The sequence below is a fragment of the Photinus pyralis genome, unplaced genomic scaffold (genome assembly GCF_008802855.1).
Source record: "Photinus pyralis isolate 1611_PpyrPB1 unplaced genomic scaffold, Ppyr1.3 Ppyr1.4_LG1, whole genome shotgun sequence".
NCBI classification, from domain to species: Eukaryota; Metazoa; Arthropoda; class Insecta; order Coleoptera; family Lampyridae; genus Photinus; species Photinus pyralis.
The window spans coordinates 45,976,638-46,002,962 of NW_022170249.1; the positions used below are offsets into that span (position 1 = coordinate 45,976,638).

Below are 26,325 nucleotides of genomic sequence, written 5' to 3' on the forward strand. Positions count from 1 at the left end.
GGAATAGAAAACAAGAATGTTGTGGTGCTGCTATCACTTTTGGGGCTTCATAAGATGTTTCAATTTTATTTATATTTTCTCAGCTATAGAAACAAAGTAATAATTGAAGACATTAGAGATTTCTACAGGCGTAGTGACAATAAAATAATGTTTGGTGTCGAGGCTCGCCTATTTAATTTTTTGATTTATTTATTTTATTTTTAGATTTATTATTATTCTGTTAGAGTGCAGCGTCTTGGCGTTAATAATTATTTTTTTAAACATTGGTGTACGGTCTATAGTGTGCAATTAAATTCGGCTCCTGATGAGTTTTCCTCACATTAATATAATCTACGTTTTATTTTGGTCGATGTACAAATTCCCTTAGTCACCCAGCTGTTTTTATTCTCGGTATTGTAACTCTTTCTAAGTGGGAAAATGGTTGAATGAAATTAAAAAACGTTGATACAAAATTATCCACATTTTTTTCGCTATACAACGAATTCCACACGTCCTGATGCAGATTGGCTACACGTGCTTATTTTACGCCGATAAGTTGACCGTTCAAAAACGACAAAATTAGAATGTCACTACGCTGGCAGTGGAACAGTCGCTTCAGAATTCAAACCGTCCTGTAGAATCGGAATAAACGAACATGTATTTAAAAGACGTTAATTAGAAATAAGGGAGGAAAATTCACATTTGTATGTGCGAGCATTTCAATTTAATAACAAAAGTGCATTTATTTTCTTTTTCACCTGGTGCCTTTTGCAATTATGTTCTCTTTCCTTGATATCATTTCTAAAGCCGTTCCAATTGCAAGTCCGCCAATCTTATTCCATTATAATAACAAGAGAAATCCAGAATTTATGGCAGATACGCGAATTGCTCTACAAAGACGTAATTTTAAAGCACGCGCTCTCTCTCCCTTATTATAATTTTAAGTTTTAATCTCCATACTTTTTGAAATTGTCTTTTTCCTCAGATGCTACAATTGGAATCGGTAAAAGGTGAGTTTTTCGTCTTTCATAATTGTTCCGGTGTTTTGCCAACCAACGCATGATCGATTTCTGTGTTGCACAGTGCACAGTATTTCTCCTTTGTATCTACGAAAATAAACTTCAGGAGTAGCTGCATTAATGTAAGAACCCTGCATGAAAGGTAAATTACGATGCATATTCAAAATGCCTAACTTAATTGTGAAATCAGTACGTTCTACTCCGTTTCGTCATTCGTCTATATGTATGAGCTCGAGAACGTATTTATATTGAGTAGGTACTAGACACACTCAGAGTAATTTAAATATTTTATAGCGCCTTTCATCAGTAATTTCGTTCTAAATTGAAGTATTCAAATTTGTTTAGATATGCATTACGTGCGATATAAGTTCAATTTTTGCACCTAATCACGAATTGCTTGAAAGCTGTAAAGGTTTGCATTATTACTGCTACAACCTTTTGAACCAATTTCGTAATTTTAAAAACAGCGTGTCAGTTTGTGAAAAAAAGTTATTTGGCGTTTATGTTCATCTTTCTTTTCGGGTCTTGTGTACATATGTGGAAGAATATGTCTACGTATAAGTGTAACATATTATTGAAAACGAAGCACCCGGAATTTCTGCATTGAGTTCACCGTTTACGAGGACAGAAAATTAATAGTTAATTAATATAAAGAGTTCATGAGCTTTCGTTTGGCCTTTTGAGTATGTATAATTACCATACGCTAATTAAATGAGTTACAGTAAAGAAGCACCTACCGAGAAAATTTTGGTGTCAAATTTTGCGGGCTAATTAACGAATCGATTGCCAGATGCTCGGGAATTTTAGCACGAAACAGGAACATTACGTTTCCATGAAGCCGCCTTCCATATGAGAACGGAAAGAAGAATGTGTATTAGCGCGCGGCTGAATGTGTTACGCACATATCACTTAAAGGTCAATTTCATTGGTACGGAATGGTTATGGAAAGGATATGGTATGGAAACGTAATGTATAGTGAGAATCAACCTTAATTAATTAAAAATCGAATTGATTGGTTTCGATTTTGTATTGAATGAGCGACGATTTGCTACTTCTACCACATTGGGTTTTCTTTATAAGGAAAACGCGCAATTTTGGAAGGATCTTTTTGCGTTATACTTGCCGGTTCCAGACAGTACCGCCGCCATTTGCTGGACCTGACCGCCGAATTCCTGGAATGAACATCTTCGATTGAGACTACTTCCGAAACCGACCCGTCCGTCTGTGATTACCGTCGACATCGTCCAGGCGCGAGATTTTCGTCTGGTGGCGCTTGAATCCGTCCGCCCGTTCCCTGTACCGCCGTTTCGCCGTTTTCTACTACCAACTCCCGCTTAATAAATGACCATACCTTGTGTATTAATATACTTAATTAAAATAGACTCAAATAATAATTCCACTAATTGTTTTTTATTTCCTCAAGCTCACCGGCTATGCACGAGCAACCCAAGGTCGTCGCAATAGCATAATGCTCTAATAAGTGGGCCATTTTGCCATAAAGAAAATCATCGAACGAACTTACCCAAGTGATGTTCGATCTTGATTATATAAAAACCTGGGTGAAGTAAATAAGCATAATGTAGTACCTTTATTTCTGTGGGATATCTTTTATTATGGAGATGTTCCATGTTTTTTAATCACTCTGTATATTGTTAGCAGGTATTAATTATTATTCCTAATCGGCATTCCGGGTAAATAAGAAATGCGTTTTTTTAAAATTGAATAAAACTTGACCAAACCGAAGACCTAAACCGCAAAAAAATCGATTCTCTATGCGTAACTTTGAAAGTTGAAAGGAAAATGAATTCCTTCAGTTGTATGCTTCCTATTCCTTACTGACGTTACTTGCGGATACCAGACACAGTATAATCCTCTTAAAATAAATCACTGCCACAAAACATTCTTTTCGATACGTTCTCGAAGTTTGAAAATCTCCTTTAGGGATTTCAATTTACATATTTTATTGCGAAATTCCAAGTTAAGACTAAAGTGGATTTAGCTTTTGTACGCTGCTTTAACCCCGAAACCATTCTTGTTTATGACAAGAATTATTTTTAAAATTTCTGATTACATATCTGTTTTCAATCGTAGGCCTGTGGGAAGCTGCAAGTATCTAAAAAACGCGAATTCAGTCCTTATAAGAATCAGCTACAGTCTTATAAGATTGTCTCAAATGTGAAAAGTCGTATAACAATAGTAGACTACTGGTTTAATTATTATGTGCGGGTGATATATGCGTTTCGGATCGTAAGCGTAAAATATCTCCCATTTCCATTCCTTCGTATAAGAGGAACTACAAATAATGCTATTCTACTGCCTATTGGAATTTGTTTAATCTTATCCATGTTTTCACCAAAAAAGTGTGCGACTTGTTTAATATTTCCAAAATTATTATTAACATATGTCAGTTTTCTTTATAACTTTACTCTTCGAATTTATATGAGCTTTACAAATTACAATCAGTTGTTTTCGAAATGGACAAGTGTTTTCGTTGTATTTACAGTTAACATCAAATTCCATCATTGGCTTATGTTCATGCTAGAAAGTGAATAATTTATCTTTCATTGCTAAAACTCTCAATATGCTCTGTCTGCAATTTTCTTTCTGTAATTCACCACCCTTGCCTCCCCTTTTCTCTGATCCGAAAAGTCTTTGATAGCTGCAAATATTCATAAAATGCACAGTAAAGGGCAAACAAGTGGTATCTGGTATGTACAACATTGAATGAGTAGTTTGAACTTCGAGGAACTAGGGAAAGAAATCACATCTTGTTTTGTAGGGCGTGTGAACATTTTACGAGCGTACAAATTCCATTAAAAAATAACGCCCTAAAGCATAGCGTCCAGTGATTGTACCCCGTTTATCTAGGGACCAACGGTGTTGACGGGACGAACAAATGGTGATATTTCCTAGTAGTGAAAATTACGTCGGTTGACATGCCTGTTCTTATGGAAAGTAGCCTCATCAGTCACTGCATATTATAGGATCTTCTTTTTCTCGCTTTAAAAACGAACTGAATTTGCGTCTTCGTAGGAATTTATTTTCTTCCATTCTTGAAGTAATTGTAGGTGTATTGATTCCTTTCAAAATTCTACATACTGAGGTTTGTGACATTTTAGCTGTTATGGTCAGGCACGTAGCCAGAGGGGGACTGAGGGGGCTTCCCGCGCAATTCATTCACTTTCCGCGGGCCGCGCCTTGTCGGTGCGGGCCTATATGATCTGCAGTATGAGTGATACCTTATAAACATGAACCAGTAAACTTGTCGAAGAAGTTTAAATCGACCCAACAGGAATCGGAACTGATGCCGGTGAAACATCAGAAAGTAGGAAAACCAGACTCCTCCAGAGAGCATAATATCGTTTGTGGAACTACTTCCATCACGCGTCGTCAGCTGAGAAGAGATCACCGCAAAAACATGGGCAACTTCCGCCATTGAGTCCACCTCATTTTTTTGTAATAATCTTTTTTAATAACATCATTATCAAATGCAAATATGTGATCAATCGGAAATCCAACCCCTACCGAATTAATTTCCTGGGTGCGGACCTGGTTGTAGTGACCATATTTTTCATCAGGAGCTGCTTCAACAACACTCGAGGTACTCTAGTGTTGCAATTTGTGGCATTTATATAGGCTGTGGCTGTGACCAGGTTTTCTGTCGCACCTGCCTGTAGATGTTCATCCGAAATTTGTCACCTGTAGTGCGTAAGGATTAATAATATTAATTACGTTAGGATTATTAAAAACGCTGACTGTCCTCCACGTGCAGACGGTTCCTTTATGCTGTACAGAATCTCAATTGGTTCAGTTGAAAACCACTTGGCCTTCAGCGTCTCTTCTTCCGAAAGTAAATCACTCCTCTGAACAGCACGTCTGGATCTTTAGTGCTCTGCACCTGAATCCCGTACTGTTCAAATTGTGCGAACGCACTTATCTATATCTACAATCTGCAACTTCAGGTGATGCCTGAAACCGTGGCCGCCGGAGTGATTCAGCACTCTTGGTACCCATTGCAGAATTATTGTTACTTTTAGTTTATGCATGTCTGGGGTGGAGATATGGATGGAAGCACATGATCAGTTACCTCGTCACTAGAAAGTTTAGTATGGAAGTGTCTATAATACTATTATTAAGGCCGATTCAGAGTTCCGTAACGGTATGAGGTACGAAATAAGAAATAAGCGGTAACGTAAATCCGTAAGAAATTGACGTTTGAAATTGTATTACCAAAGGTTATTTTGCTTTTCATAGGCGTAGGTAAACGAATATGGATAGTGACATCGTAATCATAGCGCTTCTAGTGTTAATACACCTTCAACACAAATGTTTAACGGTCGAATACATTCTCATCTTAATAAGCAAAACATGATTCCGTAAGAGATAAGGTATGAAATGAAATAATCCATTTCTTACCTCTTACTACTTACGTCTTGCGTCTTACGGAAAAAACTATGAATGTCACCATTATAATTTAAATGTTTATTTTTCGTATTTCTTATCGTTACCTCTTACCGCTTATCGTTACGGACCTCTGAATCGGTCTTTAGTGAGGTGATGAAACCCGGATTTATACCGGAATCAAAACGTCAATTGGCTAACCAATTCTGTGAAATTGAAACAGTCTTGCAGTTTAGGAAAGAGAATGATTAGATGTTCTTTGGATAAAAAAGGTCCAATTCCTTGAGAATAAAAAAACTGTTGACATCGATACACGACAATAGGGAATATGCATATGGTTTAAATTTACTTGATTCTTTCTCCAGCGAATATTTATTGTCCTGACATTATACTTAAACCATTAGTTTCTTATTTAGTTGGTTTTTAATTGCTAAAAATGTTAATTCAAAAGTGCAAAATAAGCGAACGAAATTCAAATTTGCGAAACGCTTCACTATTGGACGAATGAAAGTGACGTCAAATGCCACGCGATCGCATTTGTTGTGTCAATATTCATAAGTACTTAGTGCAGTCAAATTACAGTTTGGGCAGATATTGGGCCGCTAATGCCAGCCGCTTCGAGGAAAACGGCACCTTTAAGAATCCGAAGTCAAAAGCTGATTTCTCGTGAACTCGGATTTGGACGTATTTTTTTAAATGTAGGTCTTTCCGAGAGCTTTCCAGTCCCCTATTATAGATTTACATGTCTTGTATTTTGGAAATCAACGGCACAATTGTTGAAAAAGGTTGTTTTAGGATTCACTAACTGTAAAAAAATTGAGAAAATGAGAACGCTCTGGGAGTCGTCCTTTTGGAACTGCAAAATACACTTTATCGGGAATATTTCTAATAGTGTTTTTGCACTTATGTACAAGGCAATACCTATGAAATGGTTTTTTAGATTTTTGCATGGTCTGAACAGCTATTACAATTGAAAATCTGTTTAAATAAATCAACAGTAAAAGTAAACAAATACTGGTCGTGGCTTGTGACGTCATTCAAGGCCCGCTGAAAATGTGGCGGCGTTTAAACACACCGAATAAAGTCAACGTTTTAAATATTATTTTACAAGTTAAATTGAATTGTTCTACCAGTGGTACCACTTTTTACTATGATAGAACGACTTAAAAAAGCGATTAAAAAATTAAAAAAATTACATGCATATTCCCTATTTGTTTATGTTCATACAACGTATCGTGCAGTTGAATTCTCGCTAATTTAGCCATTTTGTTTCAGTGGGTGGATAGCACGGGAAGCACACTACGCGGTAATCACCATAGACTGAAAATATTACCAGCTGCCATGACCAACAAGCGCTTAAGTCGGTTGCAGTCCAGTCAGAAAACTACTAGAACGTGCGCTGTGTAGAAGCCATTTTCGACCTTCTGCTAATTTGACCATGAATGTTGAAAGAATCAATATCAAATGTGTAGAAACTGATACGCGTACATGTGATGCCATATTGATATTATTTTATTTTTTCCCTAACTGTAATGACTGCATCCACAGCTCACTTATCAATTTACTACTCGTCGTGATATCAACTATTCCGTTGCACGCCACTAGTGTACCTACATGACGCCATTATTGCACACCATTATCAAATACGCATTTTTTAAAATAGTTTATGAAGAATCAGTCCCTCACATTTCTGGAGTTATTGTTTAACTCTTCATTCCACATGCAGCTTTAAATTGCTGTTCATCTCTCCCAATAGGTGTAGTATATTTTTGCAATGCTCCATATTGGATAGGATTAAATATATATCGGTAGGTAGGCAATCGTAAAACTGAGTGACCATAATTGATGGTTTATTTCTACAAAAAATCGAGCAATATTCAATAATTGAAAGGAAAACGTACTGTGCTAGTAAAACCTTACCGTTACTTACATTCAGTTTCCGAACACATAGCTATTAAAAGTCCCTAAATATTTTGCTATGCTATGGCATTTTGTTCTATCGATAGCGTGCAACTGAAGTTATATTGCATTGAAGAAAGTGTTGTATGTTTCTCAATGGATGCGAGCCGTGCAATCTGTTACATGTTTATTATTTAAATATGTTAATGAGTCTGACTATGAGGTGGAACATTTTCTTACTACGTGTGCACCCATTCTTTAAGGAGATATTATTCATTGATGTCAACCGACGTAACAGTTAATCGTGTTGTACACTGGATCAAAATTAATTTTGTGTAATGTTCACATAAACTTCATGTTCCAATAATGTAAGTTAACATCTCTGTTTGTCATCATTCGAGATTTAGACCCGTCGCAATCTAGAAAACTTTTCTGTTTGCTTTACCCGTACGTCTGAAAAACTTTACTTGGAAACTCTCTGTTTAATGTATGATCGAAGACCAATTAGCAACACTACCGCGACAAAGTTGTAGAAGTTGTTCCCTAATTACAGATGAGTAAACTGTGGATGCATCGTTGTACATTATCTTGTTCAACAAACAAAGCAAAAAACGCTTGAACAATAAAATATGTTTACCAAAAAGGAGGAAGTAGAAATTTGTACATATTATTTACGAACTACCTTGCTTGGTACAATAGACAACTCTGTATAAAACTTTGTATTAGTAATAAAATCCTTGTCTCACGTTTTCATTTTTTACCTACTGTTTCTCAATCAAATGATCCAGTGTTACAGTGGCGGTGTAACTTTCCTGCGAGAATTTTAAGAGGGCTACCAGAAAATGAACGCCTGTTGTAACATGTACAAAGGCGGATTAGTTGAACATTAAGCCCTAGGCTGTGATAATTAAGTTTCCCAAAATTCCCAAAATCATTATTCCTTTTAACTTCTTCTTTCCGAATAGTTCATTTTCACGATTCCTCCGCTAGCTTCCCTCAAATTCGAATCCGAATTTACTTTGTGTAAGCCTTTGAGCCGGAAGCTACATATTTAGATTTAGTTACTTTAAATCAAATCAAATCATTTCAAATCAAATCATTTATTGTCAGAGTAGCAAATGTGGCTTTGACATGTCAATAATGCACAATGTAAATAACGTAAATATAGAACAGCAACATTTGAGATATAAGTACAAATTTTCAATAAATATAAATATGGACGTACACTACACATTAAAATTTTGATTTAGATAATAAATAATAATAATTTAGCTTACGCTTACACTTATTATATATGTGACACAAGGGTGTAATATAAAAACAAACGACATATGATGGGACGAACATACAAAACTGATAAGCACCAAGGCACGAGTTACCATTTAGTGGAATAAATAAAGAGTATATAAAATAAAATCGAAAAATAAAATAAATTGACAGGTTTCATATAAGACTAGATAGATTATCACAGTTGAATTCTTCAATAGCGTAATATGCTTTTTTTAATAGTATTTCTTTTAATTCCTTTTTTAGTTGTAGTCTAGTCAACTCTTTTATTTGCGTTGGAAGATGATTGAAGAGTTTTTGGGAGACGTACACTAGTCCATTTTGTGTCTTGGCTAAACGGCAATAGTTTGGCCTTATGTTAGTTCGGGATCTTGTGAAATGATGATGTATATCACTTTGTAATTTAAATTCATGAAGATTATCTTTCGCATACATAATACTATCTAACAAATATTGTGATGGTAAGGTTAATATTTTTAGGTCAATAAAAGTCATTCGGCAATCATCCCTATATCCAAGACCATTTATTCTTCGTACTGCACGTCGTTGGAGACCAAAAACTCTTCGCGCTGCAGGACAATTTCCCCAGACTAAGATACCATAGCTTAATATGCAATGTATTAGCGAATAATAAGCACTCACTAACACGTTCCTTGAGACATTATCGGATAAACGACGTAAAACAAATATGTTTTTGCTAATTTTTTTACAAATAAAATCGACATGTACTCCAAAGTTTAAGACAGGATCAATATGTACACCTAAAAATTTTACAGAAGCATTGTTTTGAAATGCATGATGTCTTAGAGTTAGCATCAGGTTTTCCAATTTGGTTTCGTTAAGCTTTAATTGGTTTGGTATAAACCATTCTAACGCCAGAGTTTCAACTTCTTTGTGAACAGACAAAATGTCATTTAACTCTTTGCGTTTTATAGCCAGCGTTGTGTCGTCCGCAAATAAAATACAATCCGCATAGATGTTTATGTAATTAGGGAAGTCATTAAAATAAATCAAAAACAAAAGTGGTCCGAGAATGGACCCCTGGGGAACTCCCCTAATTACAGATAGTTGACTTGACAATATATATTTTGTATATTTTGTCGTAATATCACATTCAGTGCTTGCGACAGGTCAAATTACAGCATAAATAAGTAGTATACAATAAAAGTACAAACGGACAAAGAAAAAAACTAACAATATTAAAAATAAAAATACAAATTAAAAACAATAGGTGTACTGAGGTATTCCTCTATGGAGTAGAAACAATAAGCTAAAAAATGATTTTTTATAAAATTTTTAAACTTAACGAAAGGTAACTGCTTCACACCCAGTGGTAGTACATTATACAAATCTATGCGGGGGCTATTATTTTTGGATTTGGAAAGTCTAAAGTATGGAATCCGCAGATTTTTTGCGTTCTTAGTGTTGTAGCTGTGTGTAGTGTCATTAGTTGGGAATGTAGATAACTTTTTGTGAATTTCTAAAAGAGCAGCATACATGAATATTGATGGCAGCGGCATAATTCGAAGTTGACGGAAATATCGCTGGCAGTGTGCTCTAAACTGGGCACCTACAATAACCCTTATCGCTTTCTTTTGCATAATAAAGGCTTTGTTTGATTTGGGAGCATTTCCCCACAAAGTTACTCCATACAGGAGATGAGAATGAAAAAGTGAGAAGTAGCAGGATATAAGGGTTTTAATAGATATTGCCCGTTTTAGAGTTCTCAAAACAAACAAAGACTTAGATAGCTTCGATACAACATAGTCAATGTGATTGATCCACGTCAACCTATCGTCGACACAAATACCTAACACTTTAGCGCAAAGGCCTGACGAAATCTTGTTGCTGGCAGAGAATGTCAGTATATGCGTCTTATCCTTATTAAGCATTAAGTTATTATTTGCAAACCAATTAGTCGCTTCTTGCAACGTGATTTTGGCTTTATTGCATAATGATTTAAAAGTTTTATCTTTAACAATTATGGAAGTATCGTCAGCAAATGCTATACAAGTACTGGGGTATACAAATTGAAAAAAATCGTTTACATAAATAATAAAAAATAGAGGCCCTAAAATAGAGCCTTGTGGAACACCATGTTTCGTAGGAAGTAGCCTTGAATACTCTCCATTAACAACAACGCATTGCTTACGATTGTAGAGATAAGCCGAGAAGAATGTAGCCGCTAAGCCTCTGATGCCACATTGAATCATTTTATTTAATAAAATTTCAAAAGAAACGCAGTCAAATGCTTTTGAAAGGTTGCATAATATCAATGCAGCTAGTTCACCCTCCTCAAGAGCATTGATGATTGTAGTTAGTAACAGCTTGAATAGTGGAGTGTTTTTTCCGGAAACCATACTGAAAACAGCTTAATATACAGGGTGTTTTTTTGGGAGCTTTAGTTAAAAGTTTCTGGGAAAGTAAAATAGGTAGGATTTTGAAAATTTGTACTTAGGTGTTACTCTGAAGGCCGAATCGATGTAAAATATTTTCAAAATGGCCGCACTTCCGGAAACACCGGAAGTAGATAGTAACTTCGTTATTTTAAATGGCAACCCCTATTTTTTATTGCATTTTTGGATTCTACGTGAAATTTCAGTTCTTTTGATACCCATATGTCATATCTGCCATTTATGGTTTTTAAGTTATTTTGACTTTAAGAAAAAAAAATGGCGGATGCAGATGGTACCTTGATAATTGAATACTTGAAAAAGGTTATAGTCATGGCAACCCATTTTTATCAGTGCATAGAGAATGAATAGGGCTTTCTTTTACTGTACTTAAAACAAAGTTAAGTTGCGTACAACCGCACCTATGGAGATCCAAATTTAAGAAACTTCAAAGTCTATAAACTCAGTTTTTTTTAATGGAATGACCATGTTCTTAATATTGCATGAGATAGAGACTCGAAATTGGCATATTTTGATATTACATGTTCCTATAGCTATCTTTAACAGTTTCTGATTTATTCCCATTTCATTGAATTGATCTCGGAATTGATGCCATTTTTTTTCGCATTTTCTTTTTAGTAGTTGGCCATGATTTTATAACAATCGAATTTTAAACAAATCAAGGAATGGATTCTTTAATACCACTGATTCTAGTTCTAGTCTAAATAATTCATTAATAAATAACTCATTTAATAAGGATATAGGACAGAAAATTTTTGAAAAATCTAAACAGAGTCGTTCAACTGAATTTCTTAAACAACGTATAAGTCTGGAAATTAAGAGAGGTAATGCGATATCTGTTCTAGCAACAATTCCATACCAAAAATGTTTCAACAAAGTTTTTTATATTTTGCATTGAATTTATTTTGTTAATCTTGCATTTGCAATTCAATTCATTTTCTTAAATATTCTCTTGTAGAGCTTTGTATAACTTGTGCTTCAACGGTTTGTAGTGCATTAGGGGTACAAAATTCCAAAAATTCATACAATTTCGTTCTAGTTTTCGAATGAATGTACGGAAAGCACGCGCCGCGATTCTGCCCATTTCACCATAAATAACAATTAAATTCCAAAATGAGTGAAACCACTGCGAGTCATTTTTCGATTTTTGAAAAACTTATGTTAACCTATAACAGTGGGTGATGGATTAGTGTCACTAGATTTGTTTAAAATTCAATTGTTATAGAATCATGGCCGACTACTAAAAAGAAAATCCTAAAAAAATAGTGTCAATCAATAAAATGGGAATAAGTCAGAAACTGTTAAAGATAGCTATAGGAACATGTATTGTCAAAATATGCCCATTTCGATTCTCTATCTCATGGAATAGTAAGAACATGGTCATTCCATTTAAAAAAACTGAGTTTTTAGTCTTTGAAGTTTCATAAATTTGGATATCCATAGGGGCGGTCGTACGCAACTTAACTTTTTTTTAAGTGCACTAAAAGAAAGCCCTATTCATTCTCTATGCACTGATAAAAATAGGTTGCCATGACTACAACCGTTTTCAAGTAATCAATTATCAAGGTACCATCTGCATCCGCCATTTTTTTTCTTAAAGTCAAAATAACTTAAAAACCATAAATGGTAGATATCGACATATGGGTATCAAAAGAAGTGAAATTTCACGTAGAATCCAAAAAAGCAATAAAAAATAGGGGTTGCCATTTAAAATAACGAAGTTACTATCTACTTCCGGTGTTTCCGGAAGTGCGGCCATTTTGAAAATATTTTACATCGATTCGGCCTTCAGAGTAACTCCTAAGTACAAATTTTCAAAAACCTACCTATTTTACTTTCCCAGAAACTTTTAACTAAAGCTCCCAAAAAAACACCCTGTATTGTAATTATGCAAATAACTATATAGCCTCTTGTTTAAAATGATTTCAAAGATCTTAGCAAACATTGGTATTATCGTAATGGGTCTGTAATTTCCCAGATCTCCACAATCTCCTTTTTTAAATAATGGCAGTACCACGCTGACCTTAAATGACTCTGGGAAGTTACCTTCACGTATGCAAAAGTTAAACAGGTTGACCAAATAAACTAGATATATGTCAACTGTTGCTTTAATGATTCTCGCATTAATTCCGTAATAATCGACACAGAGGGAATTTCTAAGCTTACTAACTGCTTGAAGAACATCTATTTCAGAAATTGGATGCAAGAAAAAGGAGCCGTTTTTAGAGTTTAATTGAGCAGTAACAGTTAAATTGTTAATGTTGCCAGACAAGTTTTGAATTATGTCATTAGCAATATTCACAAAGTAATGATTAAAATTCTCAGCAGCGAATGGGGGCTGTATTGTTTTAGAATGGGCTTTGTTTCTTTCAAAGTTAACTAAATTCCACATATCCTTAATTTTATTATTTGAGTTATTTAAGAAATCATCGTATGCTTTCTTTTTTTGAACAGAAATTGCACTACGATATCGCTTCTTATAGATATTGTATGCATGGTAGTCTTTATTGACATCACAAATAGTTTTGATGCATCGGAGAGTGTTACGCATATCTTTTAATTTTTTAGTAAACCAGTTAACCGGATTTTTCTTTCCTCTACATTTTAGCAAGCGAAAGGGAAAATGAACATGAATTAAAGACTGGAATGTGGTTACTAAATGATTTGCTAAAAAATTAGAATCTTTTTGACTATTCTCACGAATGCGCCAATCCACCTTTGACAAATCGCGTTTGAAATTTTCAATGCTGTAAGATGAGTATAATCTGACTGTGCGGTGGATTTTATTAATTGAGTTTTGCGTTTTAAATATTAAGTACTGGCCTTTGTGATCTGATAAACATGGATCGATCACACCTGATCGATATGAGTGTTTCGGTAAATTCACAAAAATTTATCAAGACATGTAGCTGAACTTGCGGTAACTCTAGTATAATCGTCAATTAAAATTTCCATGCCAAAAGAATAAGCCACGGACTTAAGATTCGCTAAAAAATCTGACTTTACCATAAAATTTATATTAAAATCGCCTGTTACAATAATCGACTTTGCCTTAGTGTAACAAAAAGCTAATACTTCCTCTAAATGCTCTAAAAATACACTTGGTACACCATTAGGTGATCTGTATAAAGTAATAATAGCAAGCATACTACTAGGAAGCAATACCCCACAGAATTCTGCATTAATTTCAGAACAGAACTGATCTAAACAAATTGATTCACATTCAATTGTGTCTTTTCTGTAAATACAAACTCCACCATGCGAACGTGAAGATCTGCAAAATTTTGCTGTTAATAAAAAACCAGGTAAATTAACAGTTCCTATATTATCAACGTTCAACCAATGTTCAGTTAAGCATAGGAATTGAATATTAGAGTCGATTAAAAAAAGTGATAGTTGATCAATTTTGTTCCGTAGAGATTGAATGTTAATATGGAAAAGGACATTATGACCAACTGGACTGTTAGGAATTAAACCGTAGTGCGAGAAACTTGTATGAGCGATATTCATTTGATCAATGTTGACTTTATGTTTTTTCCTAAAAAAGAAACATTTTCGTCATTAGAGGTTAGTACAATTAAGTTAGAATTATGTCCTATAGGCGTAGAGTCATTAATATAAAATATAAAATATTTAGTAATGTAGTGAATTATAAATGATTTACATTTACTGCTTAGATACCTTTGTGAAAAATCCTGCGCGAACCTAGGATAGCATTCACATCTATGTAACTAACGTGTTCAAAACTGTTACTCTATGAGTGCAGTTGGTAATTAATCCGGTGTGCGTAATAATTGAAAGAATAATTGTCTTTATCGTATGGGACATTAACACAGATACAGTTTGTGTTTGACAAGGAAGTAAATGCGTTCTCAATAACAGACTTACTGATCAGAGTATGCTTGGCAGCGTTGTTTGAACCGGCAAACAGTATCACGAAGTCATTTTTATCGTAATCGGTAAATAGACCCTGCGAGTTAAAAACTACATCTTCAAATCTTGCATTCGGTTTAAAAACACATAAAATTGAAAACTTGTTAGGTGGCAATGAGTCGCGAAATTTTAACGCGGTATTTCTGCCCTGGCTATCTGATAAAATTAACACTTGGCGTTTACGCTTTGAAGAAGTCACAGAAGGGCGATATTTCAAACTTTGAGGAGTTTCAACAAGTTCCATAGCTACCTTGGAGTTTTCTGCAGCGTCGCGGAGTTCATCAGCAAGTGACATTACTGGTTTAAGACATTTACGTTTATTATTTCAGCTGGAGACGCCTTATGTTTATTTTGTTTCTTTACTTTGGAATCCGTTTGGGATGCAACGTCACGTGATATAATTCTTCTAGTTACTCCATTGTGGAAGACGTGCTGAAATCTATTAGATAGATAGGAAGAAATTAACTTTAAACTGAAATCGTCAAAATTATACGTTATTTGTCTTTATATTTAACTCATGTATTTCAGAAGGCAGTTTTCCCGATATGTTCAAAGTCAGTGTCGTCATGCCATTATTTAAGAAAGGAAATTCTCAGGATATGAACAAAACAGACCAACAAGTATTGTTCTTGTCTTCTCAAATAATTGAATTGAATTGAATTCTTTTGAAATAATTCTAAACCGTCGGCTTTATAACTAGTTGGATATTGAACTGTTCTCAATTTGGCTTTCGTCAGAACCACTCCACGACGCAGGCAGTTTCTAAAGTGATATGTAGTATTGTTCAGTCATTTGCCGAATCAAACAATTTGTTTTATCCATGCGCAATTTAAAATATTTTATATATATTTGACAGAACGTCTGACGGCATAATAGATTGTCATCTCATTATGCCCTCGGACGTCATAGAATGCTTTATGTATCTCATATGTCAGATATAATAGGCAAATAAAAAATAAAATCTATTTATGACAATTGTATCAAGATTTCCTGTAGTAACTTTGGAACCGATTAGGAATCAATGCAGTCTTACTATTTATAAATACGTATTTAATTCTAACTGAAACTTTGAAAGTTCGGTGCAGAAATTCGTAAATTACTAATTGTGAAATAAACTTTTAAAGTTTAAAATTTATTTTAGTTTTCATGATAAAGATAAACTATAGGTCTCTAATGTTATCGCGACTTTATGCCCTGATTTATGAGTAAACACATTACTTCATTACAACTACGATCAATTGTAATTGAAAGTAAGTGGTTTATTCCATTAATCGACTTGACAAACCTCAGTCACCGGTATACACCCGGACAAGAAAATGATGTTAATGGATGGATTAGTTTTACTAAGCACTTTAATTATCGGGGTATTTGCAGAAGTTTCTGGTCGGTGTACTTATGTATATGTTCCGCACCCTCCATTATTATTGTTGTTTTTAGAAGGGAACTATGCATTAATGCCAGAGTTGTTTCACTTGGATGACTTTGATCGATGTCTCATGTTAGGCGAAAATGCATTGTATTGTACATTTAAAATGCAACTAGCGCCGCTTGATGAAGCAGCCGATTTAAAAGTCTGGGAAACGATGCAGGTGAATACTTTTGGTTTTATTTACGAACTTGGTTGTCAGATTATTGGATGGAAAATGTGATTATTTGAATTTTTCTGTGATTACCATATCAGTGTTATAGGAACTGAATTCATCGGAAAAGAATTTTCGACATGATTGGTTACGGCATGGAATTTGTGTACCATTCACCTGTCCAAATGTCGTTCAAAATAGATCAACGAACAAAATTAGGCAAAATGAAATTAGTGACTGTTATTCTACAAAGTTGAAAGGATATGGACTGAAAGGGCACGTTACGGAAATTCATTGTGAAACTGAAAAATCATTATATCGTGTCGACTATCTTGACATAATTGTAGCGTAAGTTATTACAATTTAGAACAGTGACGACAACCGGGTATCTCGTTTTTGATCGGTTACTTTGGTGTGATTAATGTCAATAGGAATAATTACCGAAAAGGCTCCATTGTGATAATAAATATGCATGAATTGGTTTAAATTTTAACATTTATTGCTCAAGCACAACGAATATTGCTTTTTTGCACTCCCTGGACAAAATCAATGTGTTTTGTCTTCCATTTAAGGGACTAAAGTGCCTCATTTATTTCCGAACGCGGCGCCGGACAAAAAGTGATACTAAACATTAAAATTTTCTGCGCCATAGTTTTGAATGAGAATCTTTAAATGAAACTGACATTTATTATTTATTATACGGTCACAATTTGACATGACAATCAAATAATTTTTTAGCCCCAAAATGGCTATTATTATGATGAGTTGTCGCAACTGTCCTAATACAGCTACTGTTAGTAGTTATTGCTAGTTGAACAAATACCTCATTCAGTTTCCATAGAGAGGGAAGAATCATTCTTCAAATAATTAGATGAAGAAGATGAACCGTTCACATTTAGCATAACGGCGCGAGGGCCGGGGAGTGGGGGTGGGGGGTAGTAAAACACCTATGTCCTCTTATTTTCACAATCTTTTTTTTCAGAATAGTTTTATTGTCGCTGCTAGTAGTAGTAATGTACTCATCATTGTATGAGGGATTCGCACGGTATAAATCAAAAGAAGATTACGATCGAATCACTTCAACTAAATGCAAGTATAGGTCAATTGCTTATTTACTCATCTCCTAATCTTTAAGTGCACAAAACTTAGTTTTGATTAAAACTATTTATTTCTTTTTCACCCAAATGGTTGCATAATGAAGATGGGAAGATAATACAGTGTTTCTCAATACCGAAGAACTGGGATAGACTCACCATGGTACACACGGATCCGGATACTAATCAATTAAAGTGTATGACTGGAATGCGTTTCTTCAGTATGATAGCAGTAGTTGTTTGTCATAGTGTTATGGTTTCTGCAAGTGGTTTCGTATCAAATCCGCAATACATTGAAAAAGTACATAAGCTGTCTTAATTTGACATAATCTTATTACGCTTTTAGATGACCTCTGATCCAAAATCCATGTCATATATAAATTGTCATCCCATTACCCAAACTTTTTTCGTAATGTCCGGATGGCTATTATCTTACCACTTCTTCTTGTCTTTCGAAAAGGCCAACTTTCAGTTTACTCACATTTTATATGCGTTTATTCATAGATACGTAAGGTAAGAGAAGACTTAGTCAAACAGCTAACTACATAGTATCATGTTAGATTGACGATACCGTTAGCTGTTGTTGTTGCAATTACCGCCACGTGGCTGCCACATTTTGCTAGAGGTCCGTTGTGGGACCAAGTTGTTGGAAGGGAGTATCGCAGTTGTAGAAAGAACTGGTGGGCAAATCTGCTTTACATTAACAATTATTACGAGGAGAAAAACATGGTAAATTTCATCGTACCGTATAGGTATAGTATTTTGCTTCCATTTTCTAGGGCTTTGTCTCTAGAAATTATTTTCTGTGCAGGGTGAGTCAACGATTACGCGGAGTAACTTAACGTCTTGAAGATAAGATTGTTCGATAGACGGGTTTTGTATTATGATATCGTTGAATATTTTCCACATTCTAAAAATATTTGGAATTATACAGGTGGCGCTCACAAAGTAGGGCGCCAAAATGGTAAATTTTTTCAAATGAGACCCCCTGCATTCAATTTTTTTTATTCTACGTGTAATTGTACGACTTTTTTTTATTATATGGTTAAGATCCGAAAAACTAGTAGTTTTAAAGATAATTCGATTTGGCATTTGTAAGCGTCAGTTTATTGGCAAAATTATTACTTAAATTTTGATTCCAGTCTCTGTGTATCCTGCGTAAAGTAAAAGTCAAATAAATGCTATGAAACATTAAAAAATAGCTTACAGGGTTTTTTTGTGGGCCCAAAGTTACATAATTTCACTTTTATTATATGGAACACCCTGTATGTTTTTTTGTTATTTTATTTTTTAACTCCTCCAAAAACATTCAACTTTTGATAATAATGTCCTATACCTATCTCTCATAGTTTTCGAAATGTTTGTTTTTATATTCTAATCTTAAGTTATATGTAATTTACAGAATAAAGAGGTGGCCATGCAAAAAAGGCAATTTTTATCTGCTTCGTCCTAATCGAACATCATATCAATTAATTCATTTTTCGAATTATCTTTAAAGCTACTAGTTTTTCGGATATTAACCATATAAATGTCGTACAACTGCATGTATAATTAAAAAATGCATTCAAATACAGGGGGTTCCATTAAAAAAAATGCACCATTTTGGCGCCCTACTTTGTGAGCGCACCCTGTATAATTCCAAATATTTTTAAAATGTGGAGAATGTTCAACCATATTTTAATACAAAAAAATTCTATCGAAAAATCTTATTCAAGGCATTAAGTTACTCCGCGCAATCGTTGACTCACCCTCTACGTCACATTTCTAATTTTTCTGTGTAGTGTCTACCGCATAGCTGGTATCTAGCAGCCGACATTCAACTCTTCTTGTACTCCTTACTTCTACTTTCAATTATATGGAAAAACAGAAGGATTGCTTCCAAAGTGTTTGCCGCTTCGTTAATAATGGGAGTGTTGGTGCCAGGCATACTCGCTTATATACATGATTTACACATAGTGGTGCGTGTGTATCCAGAGTAAGTATGGACTTCTGAAATAATGTTATACCACAGATATACGTAAAGAACAGATTGCTAACTAAATGGAAATTTAGTAAACGCAGCTGTAATGCAAATAAGTATAACGGGTTGCCTACAAGTAGGAAAAATTTGAGGAAATTAAATTTGCTTTATTAAAGACGCAATCCCTAATGCAAATTTCGAAAGTATTCATTTTCTCTGTTAGAGGACAGGGTACAACGAATGAACGAACCCACCGTAGGTATCTTCATTCTTCAATAATCTACAGATTTCTCCTCTTTATGTTGGTGGATTATGAGTACATCAACAAGTGCAGATCACTGACCCCTATTTTTATTTAGGTCAGTGGGGCAGATACGCAGTATTTCTCTGAACTAAGTAATTTTTTAACTATTTATTTGGTGTTGAGTACGCGAATCAAGTGCAAATACTTACAGATTTATTCCTTTGCTATTTAATAGGTAGATAAACAGTTGACGTAGTTGTATGTACTAGGATTGTGTAAAAAATAAGGTTCCTAAATTTTTTCAGGTATAATAAGGCATTTTTTATTTGAACTGCACCTTCGATATTCAAACTACGGTACTGATAACTGTCTTTGTAATATTATTTCCCTAATAATAAAAACTTTCTATGAAAAGGCTTAATTTATTTACACATGAAGATTATTTGTGGTGTATAATTCTTATTGATTTGATATTGAAGAATATGGTCCATTAGCTGCTGAAATAGCAAACCCAGAAATATATCAATCTCAAAAAGCCTTATTCGTCCAAAAGTTAGAAAAGATAAATGCGGAAATAAAAAATTTTATCATCAAGGGCCATTTTAAGGTTTCCACAGATAGCTGCAGGCCACATCACAAAAAAGTTTACATTAAGAAAATTTTAATTTCTTATTATTAACATAAAAAGTATACAAAATAATAATACAATAAAACGAAAAAGTAGAAATAATCATAAAATCATTAGTACCAGCTCAAGAAAATGTACACGTACTTACAGTGTAAGATACAAACAAGTTAAAAAGTAATCGTAAACGATTTACATAAAGCGCATTTCCACTGGCATTCATTTCCTATTTGTAAGATGCAACTTTTGTTAAAATTGTAAATAAATAAGAAAGTCGACACTGCGCATGCGCAAAACCAAATTTTGAAATTGGCGTTAAATTTGCTTTTATTCCAAGTGGCTATGTATCAAATTTCATTTAAATACTTTTATAATTAAAAAAGTTTGCAATTCGGTTTATAAATGGTGAAGATGCGAAAAGGGCACTGTGAATTTTGAATCGATTCGACTCAACTTTTGGCATTGCGTATTATATGGCTAAAGCTATGCCCATATTGAATTTCATGCAATTCAGTTCATAACTAACGGAAATGTAAAAGCGATCGGACAGTTCTAAACAAAGTTATTGTTCACACGGACAGATAGAGCGACAGACAGACAAAGGAACAGACGGACAAACCAACAGGCAGACGACAGACAGCAATGCAAAATTATAAACGATCTCTAGGATCGTTAATAAACGGCAAAAGTGTAAAATTATGGAACATGTAAAAAACGGTTTTTTTTTGTTTTTTTTACAATAACTTTTTTTGTAAGCGGTACAGAAAAAAATCCTTCCTTGGTGCAAGACTCGACACCATAACGAACCAAATAGCGAAAAAAGTAGAACAATTAATAGCTCTTAAGATAAAAAACTAGTAGCGTCTCAAAACGAGCGGACGGACGGACAAAGTGGCCACAATAGCGCATTTTTTTTTATTTTTGTGGAAATGCGCTAAAAAGATAAAAACTGCGTATTTTAGATATTTTTACGTAGAATCCAGTGGCGTAGGCAAAAACAATTTCTGTGATTCGACCCAAACTTGGAATTTGTTTAATGTAACACCCTGTATATTTTAACGTCCATTTTTTGCATTCTTTTTCGTGATTACATTGATGTATCATTCTATATTTTTTATTTAATTATATATTCTATCATATTTCTCAAAATTTTGAAATGGCATATTTCTACCTTCAGCCATTTTTATTGATTGGTATCGAATGCCTTAGTTACCGTGGATACAATAAACAAAACAAAATCTCCATGAATTCATGGCATACTATTTGATTACAGTAAAAATAAGGTTTTAATTGATTTTCATTGCTAAAAAAAATATATACAGTTGTGTGATGCATAAATGTAATCAGGAAAAGGACTGCAAACAATTGACGTTAAGATATACAGGGTGTCACATATAAAAAAATGCCAACTTTGGGCCTCAGACCCTCAGAAACGGTGGTCCAAAAGTTTTTTTGCCTAAGCCACTGGATTCTACGTAACAGTGTCTAAAATAAACAGTGTTTACCTATTTTCTATCCTACATGGATAGTAAGATACGATATCATCCCAAAAAGTCAAACCTTTCGTTTTCAACTTTGTATCCCAGAAACAAACGTAGCTAGATTGATTTTGTTTGTAGTTTCACAAAAAAGTGACACAGGGTCGCGAAAAATCGCAAACTTAACTATCTTTAAAAACAGCTGATTCTCAACCAAAATAGAACATGCGGTACAATTCAATTACATATTTCAATTTTATAATCTGCGAACATCCTGACGGGTCGCAGATTGTAGAACGGTGGGCCACAAGCGACATGGGGGCCGCGTGTTTGACATGCCTGATTTACATCTTCAAAATATACCGATTATGGAATTACCCATGAACCTGTGGTTAAAATATCTTTTGCGGAACAATTAGGTTGTAAAAAGCTTATAAGAAATGGGTCAAATTCAATGACGCCGTAGGGTCACCCGAGATGCTCTGCCGCTTTTTAGCGCATTTTCGAACGAAGTTGGGTGCGCTATTGCAGCCGCTTTTTCTGTTAATTTTTTTATTTATTAATACATTATAACATAATAATAACATTTTGTTGAAATTTTAATCACAGATACTTGTAGTAAAGGCATATATCGCATATCGCATATAGTAAAAATCAGATGTGCGCATGCGCAGACTGCGCAATGCCAACTTTCTTATTTATGGAGATATTTCTTTGAAATTTTAACCAAAGATGCTTATAGTAAAAGCGAACGTATTGCATATTGTAAATATCAGATTAATAGGCGCATGCGCAGGACGCGCAATATCAACTGCGCAGTAAGTGTCAACTTCCTTATTTATGCAGATATTTCTTTAAAATTTTAACCATATATGCCTCTAGTAAACATAGCGCACATAGGTATGGCCTTTGGGGTAGTATTGATCAATTTATGGAAAATGCACTGAAGTTACTCGCCTTAGGGCGAAAACGTTTCTACTTGTTTAGATCTGCTTTAGCGGTTTATTTGCCAGAAATTGTGGATCCTCGAAACACACCAGAGCCTGTAGAAATTCCTCCAGGAATTTATTATTGAAACGGTTCAGACAATCCGAGATTAATCAGGCCCTAAATAAAACTACTTTTCGGGGTGTTACATCTGTGGGACTGAATAACTTATTGCTAATTTTTACAGTTTCAACGAACATATAGTACCTATATTTTTGAATAATCAAAACTTAGTTCCTGTAGGACTCCTAAGATTTGTTATCAAAAAAGCATTCACAAATATCTAATGTGTTTTATTAAAATTTAAAACTTTTGTAAAAACCCTCGTACTTTCAACCAACATGGTTTTTATACTGATTTCTTTGATTTCTATATCATTTCGTTCAAACGTTCTCTAAAAAACGCAAACTTTATAAGCTCGTTTTGGGTATTGTCATTGACTAATATTGGGGGGTGGGGGGGGGGGGTATTAGTCAATGGCATTGTTTAACGTATTTAAACAATTTTTGGGTAAAATAAATAACAAATCGGAAAATAAGCCTTTATAGTCTTAAGAGCTGGCTTATCGCTACATGGCTGATTTTTTGTGTAAAGTATCCTGATACATAGTGAAGTAGAAGAAGTCATGTCTGCCAGTGAGACCCCGTGGCTTAATGTTGGGAGGGGCGCTCAAGTATGTCAAATTTTAATAAAACTGCCGATCTTCCGACTATATTTACCTCTGTCGCATTTATTTTGAATCTGACGCAAAAAATGAATGAGACTTTTTTGTACAACTCATCAATGCACTTCTTTTTTTTATATGTAACATTTTTTGCTATGCAGCTTACTTTTTGAGAAAAGTGCAAATTTAGAGAAATTATGAAATGAAAGAGTTTAACAGTTCAATTTAAAATTGCTCAAAATCTTAGAAACTCACAAATAAATTGTTATGAACTCTCTTGTAGAGTTTTTTGTACCACCTTAGCCAGTGTATGCGAAAAAATTACAAAAATTGTCTTTACGCCGTTATGGCCCTTTTAAACTTTTAACACCCTCAAAAACCCTGAAGATGGTAACGGACCGAAACCAAAATAGGTCGTGTGCCATTCCCTATACAATCCTTAAACATTCCAAATTTCATAAAAATCGGTTCAGGCGTTTTTGAGTTATCGTGTTCACAAGAAACGAACCACATGCATACAGTTTAAAAGGGCCATAACAAAAACTCTTTTGTAATCATTTTTCACACACTGACAAATGTGGCATACAAAACTCCACATAAAAATCAATTACATCTTTTTGTGAGTTTCTTAGTTTTTGAGAAATTTTAAATTGATAAGTTTAACTATTTATTTTATAATTTTTTTTAATTTGCACTTTTCTCGAAAAGTAAGCATCATAGCGAAAAATGTTAAATACAAAAAAGATGTACCTTGATAAGCTGTACATTTCATTGATTTTTTGACTTATTTGACCACCCCTCCCAACCTTAAGGCACGGGATTTCGCTGGCAGACATGACTTTTTCTACTTCATTATGTATCAGCATACTTGACAACAAATCAGCCATGTAGGGATAAGTCACTTTTTTCCGTAGCCAGCTCTCCGTCTAACACTCGAAATGCTATAGCAAAAGTGAGTTGTAGTAAATAAGAATTTATAAATAGTTAAATATCATCTAATATTGGCGTAGATAAGATAAGCGCAACCGAGTCGACTTGATCGACTTTTACAGTGACACCTACCGTTAAATGCATAGAAAATGTTTCAACCTTCTTCAAGAACCAAATACTAAACTGTTTGTGGTAATAACATTCCTAAATAGAGGGCTCTTTTAAGGAGATAGGTGTTAAATTAAGTGGATAAATCTGTTAAGCAATTTATGCATTATGGCAAAAGTATGATCTTTGATTATGGTTAGCAATCTGTTCTTTACGTATATCTGTGGTTATACTTAGTATTGTTTGTTGAAGGTATCTACAAACTGGCCGAGTAAATCTTCCCGAGTGGTCATACTTCATGGTACCTGGGCATAATTCTATCGGTGGTTATACAATAGGCCTAATTGGCGGTTACCTTTTCTATCAAAATCGACACAAGAAACTATTTACAAAGATGGTAATAATAGAAAATCAAGTGGTATAAATAAAAATAAGTAAATCTTGCACAGTATCAGCATATAGTATGGTTTGTGATAGCGATGGCATTCCCACTCACTGTAATATTTTTGGATCTACGTTTACATGATTATACACCTTCGAGCTTAGAAACTGCTATATACGTGGGTCTTGCTAGAAACCTGTATGCCTTTGGAATGTGCCTAATGATATTCGGGTTTACGCAAAATGGAGGATGTGAGTGTGAAATAGCAATTAGAGATTCTTGCGTGGCTAAAAGCTGATTTTATACCGCCTGTTGTCTGTTTTACAAACAATAGGGCCAAAATTTGCTTTCAGCTACACAATTAAATGAGCTCTACTGCAAAATGCTTCATTGTAATCTTATAGGGTTGATAAAAGACATCGTAATGATACCGAGTATGCAATTCTTCGGAAAATTTTCGTACTGCGTGTACTTGGTACATGTCACAATAATACATATACGAAGTGGTCGTACCAGATCGCCGATCTATATATCGGACCCTGAAACGGTAATGAGTAACTAATTATGAACATGTTCAATCTGTATTTTGTTGTTAGATTCATGGAGCAATAGGAGATGTAGTGATATCGACGGTATTTGGTGTAGTGCTATGTTTATTCGTGGAAATGCCAACTTCTGCCTTAGAAAAACTAATCATGTCAAAGGAGCGAAAATCTAAAGTCGGATAGAAAATAATATTAATGGATATCTAAAGAATTATGCAATTAGTGTCGAAGGATTCTTGATCTTGTGTCATCATGGTGCTTGTTTTTTTACAACTATTTTTGAAACTGTTGTAATTTTGTATTATCTTATTTTACCTATGTTTTGTCTTATTTTTTCTAAAATCTAATAAACCGTTTGTAATTTGTAGTACTCTATTTTAGCTACATGGTTTGTCTCGCTTTTATTTATTTAAAATTTTAAACTATGTTTAATTCTATTTTGTGTTATATGATTTACCCATTACTAACGTGTTGTAAGCTACTTATGGTATAAAGACAAAGATTGAATTGAATTGAATTAAAGGGGGTTATAGGAAACAAATTTCTGGGTCACTACGTAACAAATTCACAAGTAAAAACACGTTGGAATGTTTTTATTTTAATTAAAATTAATGTCAAGAGAGTGTCCCATAGACAAACAATTTATTGTAAATAAATGTATTTCGCGCTTTTAATACATAAATAGCTATACTAATAAAAATCGACACTTTGATTGTATTTGCGTTTAGATCGGTTTTTTAATTGCCGACCTCATTTACTGATACAACGCAAATTTACAAACTTTAAAAAGTTTAGG

General features: G+C 34.2%; 1 protein-coding gene across 1 annotated transcript; it reads left to right on the forward strand.

Moving 5' to 3' along the window:
* The first annotated feature begins 16,166 nt into the window (after nt 1-16,166).
* Nucleotides 16,167-25,896, forward strand: LOC116160572 (O-acyltransferase like protein-like). Its single transcript, XM_031473797.1, has 12 exons — nt 16,167-16,315; nt 16,370-16,521; nt 16,622-16,860; nt 17,495-17,601; nt 17,714-17,907; nt 17,953-18,119; nt 18,167-18,335; nt 19,388-19,581; nt 24,855-24,999; nt 25,052-25,235; nt 25,389-25,531; nt 25,581-25,896. Exons 1-12 carry the CDS (start codon nt 16,249-16,251, stop codon nt 25,710-25,712), a joined length of 1,893 nt encoding a protein of 630 aa, XP_031329657.1. The 5' UTR covers nt 16,167-16,248; the 3' UTR covers nt 25,713-25,896.
* Nucleotides 25,897-26,325: the final 429 nt, after the last annotated feature.